Source organism: Charadrius vociferus, unplaced genomic scaffold (genome assembly GCF_000708025.1).
Source record: "Charadrius vociferus isolate BGI_N301 unplaced genomic scaffold, ASM70802v2 scaffold502, whole genome shotgun sequence".
NCBI lineage: Eukaryota > Metazoa > Chordata > Aves > Charadriiformes > Charadriidae > Charadrius > Charadrius vociferus.
Genome location: NW_009647233.1, coordinates 468,406 through 486,941, shown reverse-complemented (window position 1 = coordinate 486,941; position 18,536 = coordinate 468,406). Strand labels below are relative to the sequence as shown.

The window sequence follows — 18,536 nt, the reverse complement described above, 5'->3', positions numbered from 1 at the left end:
TGGGGGAGAAGGGAGGGAGGAGGAAGGAGGGATGGGAGGTGGCGGGAATGTACCTTTCCTACTATAAAAAACCCCGACCCAAGTTGTTGAGAGGGGTTTTTTAGTTTTTTGTTTTGTTTTGGGTTGGTTTTTTTTCGCATTTCCACCCAGCTCTGCTGCCCTCCTCTGCGTGACTTGCAAATCCCACAGTGGAAAAGAAACCATCTCCTTCCACTCCCCACCCCAAATCATATCAAGCAGCTCAAGCGGGCTGGATTCCAGCTGCCATCGCCTGGCCCGGCTCCAGCCCCTTCTCGGCATGTCCGTGTCGGGCCGTTGCCCCGTGAGCTTTATTTAACCCATGGGCAAAAGCCAGAGGAGACGGAGAAAAGGCTTTCATTGATGGAGGAGGGCTTCCCGCTCGCGGTCTTGGGGAAGAATTTGTCAGCTAGGTTGGCTCATTGACTTTAGACCAAATAGTGCTGTCATCTACAGTGGTGTAAATCCAGAGTAATTTGAATGGATTAAAAAAAAAAAAAAAAGCAAAGCACAGGCACTCTTGGCTGAGAGACAAATTTCATGCGTTTTCATAGCGCCTTCCACCCCAAAATGACCTGCAAGCTCAGACCTTGCTTTGAGAAGCTGTGCTGTGTCAGAGCGTGGTTACAGCTCAGGAGTTGTACAGATGCCCTGCATGCTGAAGCTCTTTAAAGTAGACTGCTCTACCTTTTTGGGTCGTCTGGACTGGAAGCTGTTGGATGTCCTGCGAGGCACGGAGAAGATGAAAGGCTTCAATGGTCTGTGCTGGGTGGAACTGCAATCTGCAGCCCATAGCTCTGTTTGGGGCCAGGCTCCACTTTAGAGCAGGAGTGGTGGATGCCAGGAGCTAATCCCAGACATGGGAGAAAGCTTTTCGGACTCAGGATCCATCCTACACTGTCTTTGTATAACTTTGTTTTTCTACTGCATCATACTCCATCCTTCCAAGCAGCTCGAGCAACCTGCTGAGTTGTGGTTCGTAGTATCCTCCTCATCCCTCTGGGGACTGAATGCTTTGTTTCAGATTAGTGATACTCTCCGTTACTTCTCAGGTGGCACTTCTATCTCTACATATATCTCTCTGTTGGTCAGCTTGCTTTTAAACTTTCTTCCACTTAATTTTGTAGGGTGGTCTTGGGTCATCTCAGCCCTTATCATCTTAGTTTAAAGCCCAGAAGAGGCTTCTTACAGTTGGCAGAAGCTCGTGTGTTCAGAGGTAGGGACATCTGCACCATCAGATGTGTGCTCATCCCCATATGATGCACAGAGGTCTTACAAGACCTCACTCAGGATTTTGGTGGCAGAGCTGCTTGGAGGAAGCGCTTTTCCAAACGTCTTCCCTTATTTCTGCCAAGAGACAGATGTGTGCGCAGAAAGCTGTATTTATTTCACCTTTGGGATGGAGTGGGCTGCATCATGGGGCGAGGGTTTCCCTCTCATCCCCTCTGCGAGTGCAGCTGCCCCTTGTGCTCTGCTCAGCTCTCAGCCCATGGAGCACTTGTCAGGACAGAGGTCTAAGCACTCCCATGGAAGACCACTTGAGGCTGTTTTCTTTGCCAAGTCTAGCTTTGTCTGTAGGAGAGACCATGCTCTGGGTTACTTAAATGCATGGGGTCCCTTCCCTTTGGTCCTCACTCTGCACTCCAGGAAGATGCAGGGAGTCAGCAAAAAGGGGACTTTTCTCCTAATATTTCTCCTCCATTGGCTCGCAGTGGTGGGCAGGGCACTATCCCTGCTGCCTGGGCAAGCTGCTCTACTCCTCTTTGGCTCTGGGCAAACTCTCATCTCCACACCACAGATCTGGGATTTAACATGTGGTTCAAAACCAAACGGGATAGTCCATCTCAGCTCAATCCAGCCTTCTGACGCTGATGAACGGCTGCTCTGACCATGCAGCTGTGTGCCTGGTGGGTTTGCAGGATGCTCCCTCTCCACGGCTCCAGCTAAAGACACCAACCACAGGCAGTGGATGCGTGCGTGACCTGTTGGACCTCTTCTTGGCCAGCTGATCCCACCTCTCTAATCCCTTCTGGCTGGACACAGCTCCTGTTTCTTTGCCACACTATCCTTTGATGTGGTATCTTCTTTCTCTTTCCTTCCACGTGTTTGATTCCCTCCTTGAAAAGCAGTGACGATACGTAAAGTGAATTTTGCTATTCTCAGATGCACTGGTTCCTCATCAATTAATGGGGGGAGGGCATTTGGAGCAGCACTCAAGAGGTGGTGTAGGCACACAAATGCTGAACAACAGCAGTGTGTTTCGGTATCCCCATAAAGTGGGCTAAGAAGCATAAATTGCTGAACGTAGCTAGTTGAATTTTGCTGTTGTTGGCATTGCGTTATTTTTGAGACATGAGGCAGCTTTGCAGATGGGGGTGCTGAAGCAGATCTAGGGTATCCTTTTTGTTCCCTGCTCTCTCCCTCGAGCTTGTGCATCACAGCCCCTTTAACCTGATAGCCTGTTCAAGGGTTTTGGATCGAAAGTGAAGTCTCCCATGCCACGTGGAGGGTTTGTGGGAGTGATGCTCAGACATGGAGATTTTTGAGCCGTTGGGAAATGGGGTGCTCAGGCTCATTTTTATTCTGAACTCAAGTGGAAATATGAAATGCCAGAGTTTCTCACAACGCTAGATGTTTAAAAAAAATCAAAAAATTAAGGGTAAGTGCAACCCTGAAAGGTGCGTGATCATCGTAACGTGGCATAAGGATGCTGAAATTATCTTTACCTTTTTTCCCAGCACATTTTTTTGAGAAGCATTCAAATTTCAGTAAAACTGCCTTTTGTAAAGGCACTCTGTTTCTTTTCTTCACCTGGGCTGAGTTCGGAGACTCCACCTACTGTAGCCAGATTCCCTTTGGAGACAGGTCGCAGTGATCGTGGGGCTCTTGCGTTTCTCCCTGGGGGAGGTTGCTGCCTTCAGCTCCCCAAAGACACACGTGCTCCTCACCTGCACTCTGTGTGCAGCGCTATGCTTTGATGAGACCAAACCCAGCATTGCTCATTTTGAGTGGTCAGGAGCTGAAACTCTTAGCTTTTCCCTTTCAATGGGCCTGGATTGCTCCTGTGATGGAGCATGGCAGGAGACCTTGGAGTGGTCCATGTGCGCCACTTTCCAATTACAGCATGGGGAGAAAAGGCATCAGCTCTTTGCTATGTGCCTGTGAAAGGCAAAGCCCTTTAAAAATAGACGGCAGAGTGTCAGGGCAGCGGTGGGGTTTTGTGGAGGCCCTCTCTTCTTTGCGGTGCCTTGAATAGCCTTCACAACTTTTTTTGCTGTGTTTTTGATTTGCTTGTGCTCCTGATGCCAGGGCAGCCTCTTGCCTATAAGCCTTCTCATCCCACTCCAAAAATATCATGGTTTACAAGCCCCCTGGACCATTGCAGTGGGCTCCACGTCTGGCAGCCCCGCATCTGATGCTGGAGAGAGGCAGACATCTATTATAATGTGGCGACAGGACCGGGTTGGGACAAACACTGCCTGGCCTTTGAAATGTAGGAAGAAATAGCATGTCTCCAGGTTGAGATGTTGCTTTGGATGCCGTCCCGCTGGCCAAGCTGCTGGCGGGTGCCAAATTGGTTCATGAAAATGTCTCCATGCTAATCATGCCTTCGTTTGGTTGGGCCAGCAGCTCTGGCTGGCGTGGGCTGGATGAGATGCAGGTGTCTGATCCCAAAGTGTAAGTTTTCTTCTTGGAGGGGAGGAAGGAAAAGCTCTGTTCCCTCTTTGCCATGCTGGTGTGCCAGGTGGGACCAGGGGACCTGCAGATCGTGGATGGCAAAAAGTGGGGCCTGACACTAGTGCTTGGAGTGGGGCGGCTTGGGCGGCACCAAGGAGAGGTAACGCAATGAAAAGCACCATCCCTGCTAAATCCTCTCCACCCCAGCCACTAAACAAAGCCTTTGCTATGCATGAAAATGCTACGGGTTGAAAATCAGGGCTCTTCACTTGAATGTCCTCTCCTCTTCGGTGTGGTTTAAGGACGGGGCTGGGGTATTCTCCAGACAGGACAGTTCACTGTCACATGGAGCTGGACCTCTCCAGGAGATCCTGGAGCTGAGACAGTGGGAAGGAATTTTCTGCCTTAGGAAGACCATAAATCTTTAAATATCCTGTTTCCACTATGAGACGGACTTGGAAGTTTCCAGCCAGGCTTGCTGGGTGGTGGTGTCTCCCTCGATGCGGGGTGAGTGCGCGTGTGCATGTGTAAATGAATGTGCCTGGATGGAGCAAATCCCCAGGCTTGGCTCTTTTGGGACATATCAAAATGTGCAAAGAAATGGGGGCTCTTTCCAGCATCCCTCAAAAGTCCTGGCCTCTGCTCTGGCACTGCCATCAAGGCCACTCGACCGGACCCCCATCATGTCTGGGCTATTGCATCTTGGTGTTAGCAGAGATGGGCATCCCCTTAGAGCTGATTTTGCCTCTTGGCAGCTCTGGAGCAACTTTTTTTTGCACTGATGCTCCTTGGCTTTGCCTGGTCTTGCTCCAGCAAGTGGCCGAGACATTCAGCTCGGCTTCACTAGAGGGCGCAGGAATTTTAGGCTAGAAACGCACAGAGGTTTGTCAGGGAAAGTTGGCTGCCTTTTCCTCCTTTTTAATCAACTGGAAAGATGCAGGGTTGAACTGGAGGTGACTGGAAGGGGATCCAGACTTGTGTCTGGCTGGGGAAGGATCCGCTGACATCTGGGATTAGGCGGCGTGGAACACAGCGGCGGCGAGTGGACGGGACGTTGCAGCCAGCCGGCAGCGTGGCCGGGGCTCGCAACGTTGGCTGGCCCCGTGCCTGGGGACTGCAGCTCCAGTGCAGCAGGCTGGGGCTGGAGGAGCCTGATAGCAAAAGGACAGCTCAAAGAAGAGCAAAAAAAAAAAAAGAAAAAAATTCCCCCCGTTCCCCAATGCTAAATGCTCCCTCTTTTTCAGGCTGGGCAGGTGGTGTGTTGACCTCCACAGGGGCTCAGTCTTCTATTCCTGAGGGTCCCCTCCTCTGCACCTTCGCTCCTTGTGACAGGCACTCTCCTTTTCAGCCTGGCTTGGTCTGCAGGGTGTGGGTCTGGCATGGAGCTGGTTCTCTGCACCACTGTAGCAGTTTTGCACGGTGGGACCAAAGGGATTTCTTGGGCTGATGTGCTTTTTGAAGGGTGCAGGGGGATCCCTGAGCACTTTGCCTGTGGGAGATGCTGGGCAGAGCTGGGGGAGGATGGGGTTTGCCCCAGGTTGGGAGCCCCAGGGGCCACCTCCATGAGGATGGTGGCTCCAAGCATGCAGCCTCAGCGCTTTGTAAGCTGGGGCTGTCCCCTCATCGGCTCTGCTTTCAGCTTGAGAAACTGAGTCACGGGAAGCATTTGGGGAGAGTGGGGTGAGAACCTCTGTCCTTATCCCAAACCCCTCAGAATGGATGAAGGGGAGACATTGGTGTCCCTTTGCTGGCCCCACTCAGGAGGTCCTCTCCCATCCCTGTTGAGCAGCTCATGGCTGCCAGCTCTCCTCCAGCCAGCGCTGCATCAAAGCCTGGTGTCCTGCTCATGGCCACCAGGAACAGGCCCTTTCCCAGCTCCCTTTGTATCTTCCCCAGGCAGCCGAGGGGCTCACCTTTAGTACCTCCAGCTTTTCTTTTCCAAGTGGCTGCTTTTTCACCCCCTCCCACAGGCAGGTCTGCCTGAGCATTGCTGCCCTTTCCAGGCTTAAAAATAGCGTGTGAAGCACAGAGAGGTGGCAGAAAGCAGCAGCTGCACCATCTCGTGCCCTGACTGTGATCTCACCGTGGCCCTGCTGTTCGTTCATTCATTCCTCTGCTCTGTTCATTCATGCCTCCGCTGCGCGTAGCCATCCGGGGACGGCTGTCTGTCTGCAGGCAGATCTGTCTGTCGATCTGCTTGCATTTTTCTCGCCCAGCCCTCCTCCTACCATCCTGTTTGCGTGCTGGTATTTCCACGGGGAGCCTCCGAGCTCTGCCCCACCATGTCCTGTGTGATGGGTTTTACTCGGGGCTCAGCCTGAGTGCAGCTTGTTATGAAGCGGCTCCTGTCGAGCCTCCTGCCCAGGGCTGTGAGGGGACAGAGGTGTTATTTCACCAAACAAACTCCCAGCGAATGATGTGCATTAGCAATGAGGGGTCGCAGCCAGGAAAATGTTACCTTTCCCTTTGAGTGCTGACTGCAAAGGAAATTCTCACATTTACAGCTCCAGCGAGTCCGGCGCTCATGGAAAGAGGGGGCGGCTTTGATTTCTCTCCTGTTGGTTTGATAACTTTGCAGCCCCCCCACCGTGCATTAAGCCCCCCAGGGAACTGGCCACCGGTGGAGGCTATGCAGGCTTGCAGCTCCCTCCTTGGGAGCCTGTTTTAATTTGATTTTCCCGGAGGCCTGGCATGTGGCGGTGCGTGTGTGCGGCAGTGCCGCCCCGTGTGTGTGTGTAGGTTAATAAAAAATAAACAAACAGCACTTTTTCCTTCGGTACACTCTGGGAGGGATGCGGCCGGGATGCGGAATGAAAGCGTGTGCTGTGGGGCTGCATCGGGGAGGGCTGAAGGGACATTCCTGGCATTGCTGAGCTCCTCGTGCAACGCAAGGGCCCTGGCCCAAATTGGAGTAAGGAGCCATTAGAATGAGGGACCTGGGGAGGCCCACTCCCGCACAGTGTTTACTCACAGAGCTTAAATTAACACTGTCTGCTGACATCAGTTTCTTTGCCCGGTTTCCCAAGGAAATGAGCCGTGTGCGATTGCAGCCGCTGTGTACGTGTGTGCCTCTCTTCCCCACTTGAACCCCTGTATAAGTTCAGCCAGATTTCACAGAGATCCTAAATGCCTCGAAATAATTATTTTACTTAATTTTTTACATATATTGAAAAGGGGTGGTTGATAGGTGGGAGAAACGGCAGATGCTTCCCATTGAGAGAAAGGCTTGCCTGTGACTGCGTGTATGCACAACCATAACGCGAGACACTAGAGAATCCCTGTGGAAGAGGTGTGCTAGTGGCATCCAAATCTTGGACTGAATGTAACTGGGAGCCATGGAGCTGTGGGAAAGCTGGCTCCATCGGTCCTGCCGTGCGTGGGGTGAAGCATTACCTCCCGTCACGGGTTTGCCCCGTGTTACTGCCTGTCATTTGTCATGGCTGTGGTAGGGATCACCCTGCAGAGGATCTGTCAGCTGATAATTCTCCACAGACCCTTTTTGGCAGCTGTTTTAGGAATTGGTGATGCTGGATGATGAATTCTGGGTAATAATGAGTCTTCTACTAAGTGGACATCTCATGTCCATTTTTATGGACAGAAGCTGATTACTAGAGAAGGCAAAGAGGAAGGTGTTGGGACTGTATAGAAATCTCTGCTCACTCTGTTTTGTAGGTGTTCTCCAAAATCTTCAGTCATGAGGCACTGGAGAGTTATCTTCCCAAGATCCAGCTGGTGATCAAAGACACCCTTCGGGCCTGGAGCAGCAACCCTGAGTCCATCAACGTCTACCATGAGACCCAGAAGCTCACCTTTCGTATGGCCATCCGTGTCCTGCTGGGCTTCCGCATCCCTGATGAGGAGCTCAACCGCCTCTTCGAGGTCTACCAGCAGTTTGTGGAGAATGTCTTCTCCTTGCCTGTGGATCTGCCGTTCAGCGGCTACAGGAGGGTAAGAGATTTGGGATGAGTCCTCCAGCAGACAATAACACCAAATTATTGGGATTATTGGGGCAGTGACTAATACCCAGGTTCTTGGTGGGATGTCTTCTCACCCACTGACCTCTAGAAGCAGGTCCATTTTGAGGCTACAAAGTCCTGTTTTAGTAGAGTGGAGAGGGAGATCCATTCATAGGTTTTAGGGTGACTAGGGACTTTGCAGTTTGTTGCAAGAGAGAATATAGTCAGGATTTGCCCAGATTTAATGGGCAATTTTTCCTCACTTGTAACTAGCAGTTTTGCTGTATTTTTTTGTTTGTGGTACCCTTCTCCTGTTAATTTTTTCATGTCCCCAGGACAAAACAGGTCAGTGGACTTTCTAATTTCATGAACCATTCCCATTTTTCAATGAATGATGCAAAACAAAACTATAATGAAAAACATAGGAAAAATTTACATTTTTTCATGGGGAGTTTTGGTAACAGAAATTCAGGGGTTTAAATTTATTTTTTTTTTGTGATTCTCACTGCAAATTTTGTTACTGTTATTTCACCACCTGAATGAGCCCAACTGTTTGCAGCTCCAAAGCATTTGCAGCAGCAGGTTGTGCAGCCACACTCAGATAGGAATTGCTTTGCTGAGACCAGGTTATAAAATTGCTTGGGAAGCCCATTACATTCCCAGGAAGAGGATCCTTTCAGATGAATTGACTTTCCTTTGAGAGACAATTTTCCCAGGGACTGCTGTACATCCCCGGGTGAGCTGGAGGCCTGTGAACTGATGAGGTACTGGGGCTCCCACATCAGACCTATCGTTTGCATGTAGGTGCTGATTACTCTTGCCTGTAATCTCACCCACTTGGGCCTTGCTTCTACTGCCCGGGGAACAACTTCAGGATCTTTATTCTTCTCTTTGAGCATCTGAAATTGCAGTTGTATTACTTAGATATGTTGTCTTGAGCACGTCTCCAGCTCCTGGGGATGCTGGGCTGGGGATGGTGGTGCTAGAATAGAATAGAATAGAGTATTTCAGTTCAGAGGGACTTACAATGATCATCTAGTCCAACTAGCGTTGTGTCCTGCATGGTCTGATGGCTTCCTGCTCCACAGGGCATCCGGGCACGCGAGACGCTGCAGAAGGGGCTGGAGAAAGCCATCCAGGAGAAACTGCAGAACACACAGGGCAAGGACTACGCCGATGCACTGGACATCCTGATAGAGAGCGGCAAAGAGCACGGCAAGGAATTAACCATGCAGGAGCTGAAGGTAAAGATCTTCCCCATCATCACCTTGTCCTTGCTGTGCTCAGGGCAGGAGGTCCCCAAAGAGCAAAGAGTGATCTGGTGTAAGGACGATTTTTTGGGGCAGACTTGAGATGGTCAGTGAGAGCTGGGGGACCACAATGTGGTGTTGGAGCTGCAGGTGAATCCTGGTCTGGTGGACTATGGTACCAACAAGCCAGTTGCCTTTCTATGGGCCATATTTATTTGCAGATCATGCTCAGTTCTTTCTAAAAAGCATTTCCAGGGAATACTAAAAGACCATACAAGTTTGCTGCAGCTTTCAGCCTTGACCAGCTTCACCCCTTGGTGCCTTCTTTGCAGGGCAAATAAGCCCTCAGCAGGTTTTTATCTGCAGCAGGGTCATGATATAACTTGTCCTTTATGTGCTATCAAGAGCCACCCCCAGGGTTTTTTCTCCTGCCAGTCTGGCCCTCAGCATCCTCCAAAGCTCTGTGGGAAGGTCTCCGGTGTGCACGTCCAGGATGTATGCCTGCACAAGGAGAGACCTTGCAGTTAAACATGACCAGGCTGAAGAGCTGTTGGGGGAAAAAAGTGCCCCATGGCAGCGTGCGTGCCTGTCCCTTGTCATGCCACATCTGTTGGCCTGTCTGTCTGTCCAACACTTGTGTCTTACCCTGGCTTCCCTCTCGTCTTTCAGGATGGCACCCTAGAGCTCATCTTTGCTGCCTATGCCACCACCGCCAGCGCCAGCACCTCTCTGATCATGCAGCTCCTCAAACACCCCCATGTCCTGGAGAAGCTGCGAGAGGAGCTGCGCAGCAAGGGCATCCTCCACAATGGCTGCATCTGCGAGGGCTCCCTCCGACTTGACAACATCAACAGCCTCCACTACCTGGACTGCGTCATCAAGGAGGTGCTTCGCCTCTTCACCCCCATCTCCGGGGGGTACCGGACGGTGCTGCAAACCTTTGAGCTGGATGTGAGTATTGCCATCTCCTCAGGGTGCAGCTGCACTGTAAGCCCCCCAAAACAGCCTTCTGCACCTTGTTGCAAAGCTTGCTTGAGCCTGGCTTAGATGAGACTTCACGGAGGACAAGTTAGGTCCTGCTGGTGATGGGTGGTGGAATTGCTCCAGATTCAGAGGAGGGTGGTGGGATCTGGCCCATGGCAGAGAACGGATGCACTTGAGCTGTCAAAGAGGAGACAGGCGTGGTGCTTCAAAGAGCAACTCATGACAATGTTTGACGCCAAAAACTAAACGGGGGTGTGACAAGGGAAAGGTTTACTGCAAAGGGCATCTCCAGGCTGTTGGGAGACAGGCGGATTACTCATCACAATGGCTGGAATTTCCTACTAGCAAAAAAAAAAATCTTGAGGCCTGGCTTGTCGCTGTAAATTCTACTAATGTAATCATTTGAGTCGGAAACCTTTTTAAGTGCTCAGAGGATGACAAATCCGCCCTGTTTCTCATTGCCCAGGCTCTGGCATGTGCGTTGTGTGTGTGGGGCTGACAGGCGGCAGGGTGTGAGCGAAGCTAGGGGATGCTCTGGGGAGGGCTGGCTGGCATGTGCAGCACGGCACGGGCATGAGAAAAGCTGCTTCCCTTTGTCTGGTGGCAGTCGAGCACCACGGGGTCCCTGGTACATGACTCCTGCCAGTGACTGCAAAGCAAATAAATAGCAATGGATCATCCAGCGCGTCCTTGGGATAGAGGCAGGAATAAACCCAGGATATCCATCTCCCAGCCCTTTGCACTGTTGTCTCTGATGTTCTTTTAAATCTGCATCATGCTTATGTAATAAACACAAAGAAAATGGGAAAAAAGTGGAGAAAGCAAAATGGCTTTACCTTGTCCTCCCGCTCACCCTCTCTTTGCAGTAGGGTTGACTCGCTCTGGTTTTCTCTCCACCCCTTCCCTCTTCTCTGCAGGGTTTCCAAATCCCCAAAGGCTGGAGTGTCATGTACAGCATCCGGGACACCCATGACACTGCCCCTGTCTTCAAGGACGTGGATGTCTTCGACCCTGACCGCTTCGGACAGGGTCGAAGCGAAGACAAGGATGGCAGGTTCCACTACCTCCCCTTCGGAGGAGGCGTACGGACCTGTCTGGGCAAGCACCTGGCCAAGCTCTTCCTCAAGGCGCTGGCCATTGAGTTGGCCAGCACCAGCCGCTTCGAGCTCGCCACCAGGACTTTTCCCAAAATCACCCTGGTGCCTGTGGTCCACCCGGTTGACGGACTCAAGGTCAAATTTTTTGGACTGGATTCCAACCAGAATGAGATCCTGACGGGGACAGATGCCATGCTGGGGGCGACAGTGTAAAGCCCATGCTGGCGGTGTGAGGGATGGGCGGCCGGGGGACGGAGGGGTGGGGTGGGGGCAAGGGGATGAACAGGAGGGGAGGAGAGAGGGACGAGAAGCTTCTCCATGATGCTCGCTTCACAGAGCCTCTGGGTCGGGACTGCTTTCTCCACTGGTGAAGCTGCCAAAACCGTTTTGCTCTACCCGCGGGGCACAGAGAAGGTTGGGGTGTCGTCGTGCGTCTCGTTTCGTTCGAAAGGAGGAAGAGTTGCAAAACCCGAGTCGAGCTGGGATGTCTGACCATACACAGTATCTAAATATTATAAATATATATATATATATAAAATATCTATAAAACACTTCTGCTGCAAGGAGGAGCGCTGCAAAGGCCCGACTGCAGGAAAGGCTTTGGAAATCAGCTGGTGATCAGAGGTCTGGTGTCCTGGGGTGGCTCTCAGGTGGCCTCTGATCTTCTTTTTTTTAACAGTGTTAACTTAGCTGGTGATAACAGTGTTTTGGTATTTTTTTTTGTTTTTGTTTTGTTTTTGTTCATTTGTTTGGTTGTGTTTTTTGTTTTGGGGCATTGGAGGCTTTCCTTGGCAAGGGGGAGACAAGCGATGCCTGTTCCCGTTCCCTCTCCCACTGGTGCCAGGGCAGGCTGGGGAGGGGGGGGTCTGCCGTTTCACCTCCACTGCAGGACCGAAAAACCCTGTGGTGTCTTGTCCAAGGCCGAACGGGCAGTGAGACGTCCCTCTGACGCCTTGGACAAGTGCATGTTTGCATTTTGCAAAATGCATTTTGCATTTGGGGCTTTGGGTGGGGGTGGGGTGTCCTTTTTTTCTCGTTGAGTTTCCTGCTGCTGCTACACGGCCTGTGTGCACCCATTCCCCCGCCGCAGCCCCTCACCAGCCCCTTTCCCGTGCAAAGGCACCTGTTTAGGGGGGGCTTTTCGGTGCCTTTGCTCTCCCTCAAGGTGCAGGCACCAGCCTCCGAACTGCATGGCCCCACTGACCCTCTACGGCCCTGTGAGCACCGGGGAGCCCTGCTCAGAGCTGCTCATTTCGGTGCACCCTCTTCCACGGGAGGCATTTGCATTAAAGGCGATCTCTATAAATAAGCCAACGTACGTATTGTTTGTCTTGTGTTTGGGTTTTGTTTGGGCTGTCTGCCCCGTCCCATCGCTAAACTGGGAGAGGGGCCCTGCCCAAAGCTTCTCCAGCACAAGCAAGCGGCCACCAAGGTATCTTGCATTTGATTTGCTGGGTGCGTTGATTTTACTTTATTTCATTTTTTGCATGCAAGAGTCTTCTGGGTTGAGTGTGAAATGGGTGGGTTGTGTTGAAAGCAGACATGGCCTCGCACGTGGGTGCAGAGCAAAAGCTCCCCAAGTGCCCCAGCAGGTATTTGGTTCAGACCAGAGCCAAATACCAGGTTGGGAGATCCCTCTCTGACCTGAGGCATCTCTGCCTAGCCTGCCCTGACCCACTCCTCTGCCATCTCCTGCCCTCCGAGGTGGAAAGAACAAGACAAGGACCATGGGTGAGACCTCTCCTAACCGTTATTGGAAAAGATCTCATGCTTGGGTGGTCGGCTTGGCTTTCTGCTTTAAAGGTGTCCAGATAAGTCAGATGGGTTGAAATAAGAAAGGCGAAGGGGCAGATGTGGCTTACCAGGTTGCCTTGCAGGTTGTGTTTTTGACGAGTGGGTGCCTCTTTGGAAGGTTGAAGGACGTGTGAAGCAAGCGATGGTGAGGGCTGCCTTTGCCAGCCCGTTGTCTGGTGGGGGCAAGGAGGAGGGAGGCAGTTTTTTAGCCAGGGGAAGCACTTGCGGTCGGATTGCCGTCAGCCAAGCTGTCAGAAACCCCCCAGGAGCATCCCGGTGGATGGTCTCCACTCGTGCCAGGGTTCATGGCTTGATTTTAAGGTTGATTTAACCTCAAATAAAACTCAGTCTTCTAGAAGATATCATTCAGATCCAGACCTTACCTTCTGGTTGGTAAACAATGTGCCAAGCCCAAAAGCAAGGTCTCGGGAGCCTCTAACTATGTGCACCATGTCCCTGAAGCAGAGGCTTACCTAGTTTGCCAGCCTGGAAATATTGAGTGACGCACTGCTAGCTCAGGCACTGTTGAGAGTTCAGGTAGTTCCCTTGTCCTTTAGGGAGAGAAAACTTTCCCTGTGACAAAAGGAGCATAATCGCAATCACAATCCCAATGGGCAAAGAAGCAAAGGAGAACATAAACCTGAATGCAGTGGGAAGGGGTGAGTCTCCCAGGCACAAACATTTGGGGAAAGGTAAGTGGCACGTGAGGGTGTCCATGGTCTTTGTGGATGATGAGCCCTTGTAGGACATGGGGACAGGGGCAGGAGGTGGATGGTCTGCAGGTGGGAGCTGCGGGGTGAAACACCATCAGATACCCACTGCCAGGGTGCTCTCCAGGAGCCTGCATTTCCATCTGGGACCTGTCAGGGGAATAAAACTGTGCTCGAGGGAGAGGAGGCTGAAAAAGCGGAAAGCTGAACAGGGGAACAAACAAGGGTAAAAGGTCTGGTTAAAGCTCACGGGTGGCTTTGCGCTGCAGTATGGCGAGCAAAATCCCTCAGGCAGACTTTTCCGAAAGGGCTCAGTCCCCCTTGTGCTTATGGGAAATCAGTGTAGGGTTTTGCTGAAATTTTTATTTTAACTTCCAGTGTCATTACAAAGTGAAAACCAAACATGCTTTTGAGTGAGTGGTTGATTGGAGAGCCGTAATGTAAGATGCATACATCCATTATATATATATGCTTACATCATGTGTATATATAATGTTTGTGTGTGTGAGTAGTTAATCTAGGCATAAGTAAGTCATGCTTTTGTTTTTCCATTCCTAACTAATATAACTTGACTAAAAAAGTTGCTGCAGTGGGTTTGCAGAATAAAGCACTTTGAATCTCAGAATTGTTTGTTGTTTTTTTTCTTAGCACAGTCCAATTTGCTATAATATTATTTTATACACAAATTTTTTTTGGTCTGTCTTTATAAACTATTATAAGTACTATTTTTGTTATAATTCAAAATAGATATTTAGTATAAAAGTTTTGCTGTTAAATATTTGTTATTTAGTAAAGTATGATTTTTTTCTCTTTATTGTAAACATTGTCTGGAAAAATATTAATATGTTTTATCACAGTTGTTTTTAATATTAAAAAAAAGAAAAAAGCACTTGTGGGGTTTTTCGTTATGAAATTGGTGCCGTGTGAACATGTGTTTCAGTCATGTGGTTTATAATATGTATATAATATTATGTGTCACATATTAAAATGAATGTTGTGTATTTTGTGATCTTAAAAAAAATAATCCATGTGGCTATTTTATAGACTTCCATAATAAAAAGAGTTGAATCTCCAAGCTTTTTTGTTTCATATCCATCTGCATTTCCTCTCAAAGGGCTTATGGTCTCCTGGTTTGGGGTCTCAGGGTAACACCCCCATCCTGGGAGCTGGGGTACCCTGTAAGTGGGACTTTTGCACCCACCTGGGACCTGCTGGTCTCCATGGCCAGGGTGAGGTCTTACCTGCTGGCACGGATTGAAATACAGGAAATTCCTCTTAAAAATAAGAAAAAGATTTTTTATGGGGAGGATGGCCAAATGTTGAACGAGGTTGCCCAGAGACTTTGTGGAGTCTCCATCCCTGGAGATACTGAGAGCCTGACTAGATATGGTCCTGAGCAACCCGACCAAGGTGCTCCCGCTCCGAGGTCCATCCCATGCTGAGGGTTTGGTGAGCTCCAGGATACCCAGTTTCTGGCCAAAGCTTTTACCTCTCCCCAGCAAGAGACAGAGGCTGGACAAAACAAGCAGGAGGGAAGGGAAGGTGCTTATCTTCAGTTGCATGTGTGCCCTGGCCTTTGCTGCCGGCTCTTTCAGGAGCTTACACCATATAGAGACCGTACAGAAGACCACCATGGGTTGAAGAACATACACCCAACTACTGCTTGCATCAACAGGCTGGATGATGGGCAGGATGTGCATGGTGGACCAGGTGAGGCAGGACACGATTTCCAAAGATAGCCCAGGTGTGAAGGACCCTGTGATGGGCAGCAGCAGTGCTGCAGGTCAGGTGGGAGCAGACAGGCTGTTCCCAGCCCTCCCATCATCCCCCATTTTGGATATTGAGAAACTGACTGCTTCAGCAATCAGCTCCTCAGCAAACCCGTGTCCCAGAGTTTTCTGTGAGCAGGGCTTGCTTTGAGCTTTTCAAACCCAAAAAGTTTTAGGAACTTTTGGCCCTGAGTGGTGGGATGAAGTGCTTTGCATGAGATGTGACAGGACAAGCTACTGGTGGGAGTTTCAGCTGTACCCATCCCAGAGTGGAGATAGGGTGGGTTAGGAGTACTTAAGAGTAATTAGGTAATTATTTAAGTAATTAGCTTCTCTCTCCTTGCTCTTCTCCCCGTAAAAAAAGAAGCTCTGATAGTGCCTTGGCTGTGGTGGGAGTGTTGGAGAACAAGATGTTGCTGCTCTGCAAACTCTTCCTATAATCACATTCAAAGGCAAGCGAAGACTAGAGGAATTAATATATAGCTCTTTGCAGTTGGCTGGAAAATATGACCATACAACCCAAGCCTGTATCCCTTCGGTGCAGCCAGAGGATCTGAGACTCCTTTCCCTCCCTTTAGTGCTTTGCGGCTGCTCTCTTTTCCCAGTTGCTGTTCTGGACATGTCCTGCCAACAGCAGTCTTGCCATGTCTGTCCTGGCTGTCGCCAAAAAACTGCTGTGCGGTTGCACTCGTCCACAGTCCTGTCCCCTTCCCAGACTCTCCTTGAGCCTAAGTGGCTGATGTGTCACCTCCTCGCCCTTCTTTTCCCTTCCAACCCACGATGCGTTTATAATACCCGTCTGTCACCTATTTAATAGCAGGGAAGGTCATTTCCTTTCGGCCTTTTCTCTTTGGGATTTCTTTTCTCCCCCCCCTGCTCCCCTCCCTTTGCTTCTATTTATTTATTTATATATTTTTAATTTATGGCTTTTAACGAGAAGCTGCACCACTCCTGGAGAGAGATGATGTGGCTCCCTTGGTTCCAACAGAAGCAGGGAGCTTTTTTTCGGGTGGTCTCGTGGGAGCCGCTGGACGGCAGCGCAGGTCAGTCGGACTCTGTGTACTTTCCATTCGTCTCCGGCACCGAGTCTCACGTTACTCGCTTTGTTTTAACTTTAGCTGAACTCTTGGAAAGTTTCTTTTTAAAGGTTGTGTGTGAGAGCATAGAAAAGGTGTGCGAGTGTGTGGGTACGTATACACGGACTTTTCTCTTTTTCTTCTTCCCCCTCTCCCTTCTGAACACAGAATGTGTTCATCTTGCGAAATGAAACGGGTTGCTGGAGTGGGCTTGCATCCCCTCGGTCTGGTTGAAGCACGGCTTTAATCTGCAAGGCTCAAGGCTCAGGCCCTTCCAAGGGAATGGTGAGGCAATGCTGAGCTAAAAGGAACAGTGCAAAAAGTTGAAGTGTCGCTAAAATTACATTTACAGGAATTATTAAAAAAGAGAGAGATGGGAGAAAACAACAGATTTCCAGGTGCTCTGGTTGGCTTCTTGACATCACTTTCCCCCAGGAAAGTGGGGAGCCCTGGGAGACCCCCAGCTCTGGTATCAGCTGGTATTTAAGCACCATCAGTGGTGCACACACTGCCCCATGAATAGAACAGTATATTTGAGTTGGGAGGGACCTACAATGGTCAACATACCTGCTGGGGGATGCTGCTACAGCAGATGGCTTGGGGGTTGCTCACAGCTTCTTCTGTCCATGTTCCTCTTGGGCTGGAGGCTTCACACACCGATTTTAGACTCTTGCGGTGAAATAATGAGGTTAGTATGCTGTGTGCATCCAGTCCCCTGCTGGCCTCCTAATAGAAACAGGCTGACATCCTCCCCCCCCCTCCAAATAAATTCTACTACATCTTCCCAAGTGTTGTGGTAATAAATTATAGTACCTGGATAACCTTGATATCTTATAAATGTCCAATCTTGTACATTTAAAAATGATCAACTGTGACAGCAAAAAGGTTATAAAGTGGCAGAATGACAAGTGACTTTCTGGCAAATATTTCTTTTTGAAGGTCTCCCTCATCACTTGCACATGAGAGAGTTCCAATTTACCCCCGCTGGAAATGAAAAGTTCCCTCTACAACAAGTGATTATACCCAAATCCTAACTTATAGCATCTTTGTGATGTTTGATTTAGCTACAGATGTGTGATTTCAATGTGATAAAATACAAATGATAAAGGTTTGAATGAAAAACTGTGGGAAAGAGAGGGGCAGGGAAGCTTTGGGGCTGTTCCAAGTCTCCAGTGGACCTGTGTGTGTTTCCTGGTAAACAAATAATCTGCAATATAGAGGCACAAAACTTGGGGCTGAAGAGTGGTTTTAGCTGACACATCCCTGCAAGGCTTCATGCTTGTTCCCTCTGGGTGGTTTCACAAGTGAATTGCTGAGTTTATCAACATCAAGAAGTGGTCCTTCCACAGTGGCTTGAGCTTCCCAGGGACAGTGAAGATCAGAAAGGGCAGGCTGCAGCATGCACGGGGAGGGCTCCACGATGGAGATTTTTGAGAAAGTCAGGATAGCCTTTTCTCAAACAACTTCCCAAAGTCACCATTAGGTGATATGAAATTAAGTCAAGGTAATGTTGAACACAGCCTTGAATGTCGTACTAATGCTAAAGAGTATGGACTCCAAAGCCAAATGTTTCCTAAGTATTTCAGGCAGCACCTTGAACAATCAATTCACTCACACTAAGAAAATTTCTTTTTAATGGTCTAAGACCAGCATCCAAATGACCTTACCTGCGTCCTCCAGTTCCTGTTACTATTTCATGTCCTCCTCTGGCACTCAGTAAAGTCAATGGTTGTCTTTCTTTTTACTGTGTTGGAAGCTGGATCAGGCTTTTATACGCTTTTTCAACTTTATAAATATAGATGGAATATATATGTATATTTGTTCTGAAGTATCGTGTTTGACCGTTTGTTATGGCATGAACAGTTCCTCTTTCAGTGTAATGAACACAGTTTTATCTGGCATAAGAGCTATGTTTAGTCTACATTCACATATAGCTTTTCCTTTAACAATATTTGTCTAATTATGGCTACACAGATTCATTTTGCTCAGTAGGGAAAGGTTGTTTTTTGGATGTGCTTTTGTGTGATGGCGGTGGATTGCATCAAGCAACTCCAAACAACCACAGATGTGCTCCTTGGGTGCTCATGAAATGTAAGAGCAGCTGTTGCACCCCGCTGTAATGTATACCTGTCTCTGACTGTGGCCAGTAACATATATTGAGGGAAAGGTTGAAGGAAACAGGGTAGGTGTAGACTGAACCTTTT

At 49.5% G+C, this 18,536-nt stretch overlaps 1 protein-coding gene across 1 annotated transcript; it reads left to right on the top strand.

The window, feature by feature from the left end:
- The first annotated feature begins 3,748 nt into the window (after positions 1-3,748).
- Positions 3,749-11,196, top strand: LOC104281801 (cytochrome P450 26B1). The gene is made up of 5 exons (XM_009879849.1): positions 3,749-3,856; positions 7,369-7,644; positions 8,741-8,896; positions 9,572-9,853; positions 10,804-11,196. Exons 1-5 carry the CDS (start codon positions 3,749-3,751, stop codon positions 11,194-11,196), a joined length of 1,215 nt encoding a protein of 404 aa, XP_009878151.1.
- The last annotated feature ends 7,340 nt before the right edge of the window (positions 11,197-18,536 follow it).

Bases quoted from the DNA above. Each gene is read 5' to 3' on its own strand.
- LOC104281801 (XM_009879849.1), top strand. From the start codon at position 3,749: ATGCTGGTGTGCCAGGTGGGACCAGGGGACCTGCAGATCGTGGATGGC. The intron at 3,857-7,368 runs GTAACGCAATGA...TCTGTTTTGTAG, and splicing joins TTGGGCGGCACCAAGGAGAG to GTGTTCTCCAAAATCTTCAG. The intron at 9,854-10,803 runs GTGAGTATTGCC...TCTTCTCTGCAG, and splicing joins TGCAAACCTTTGAGCTGGAT to GGTTTCCAAATCCCCAAAGG.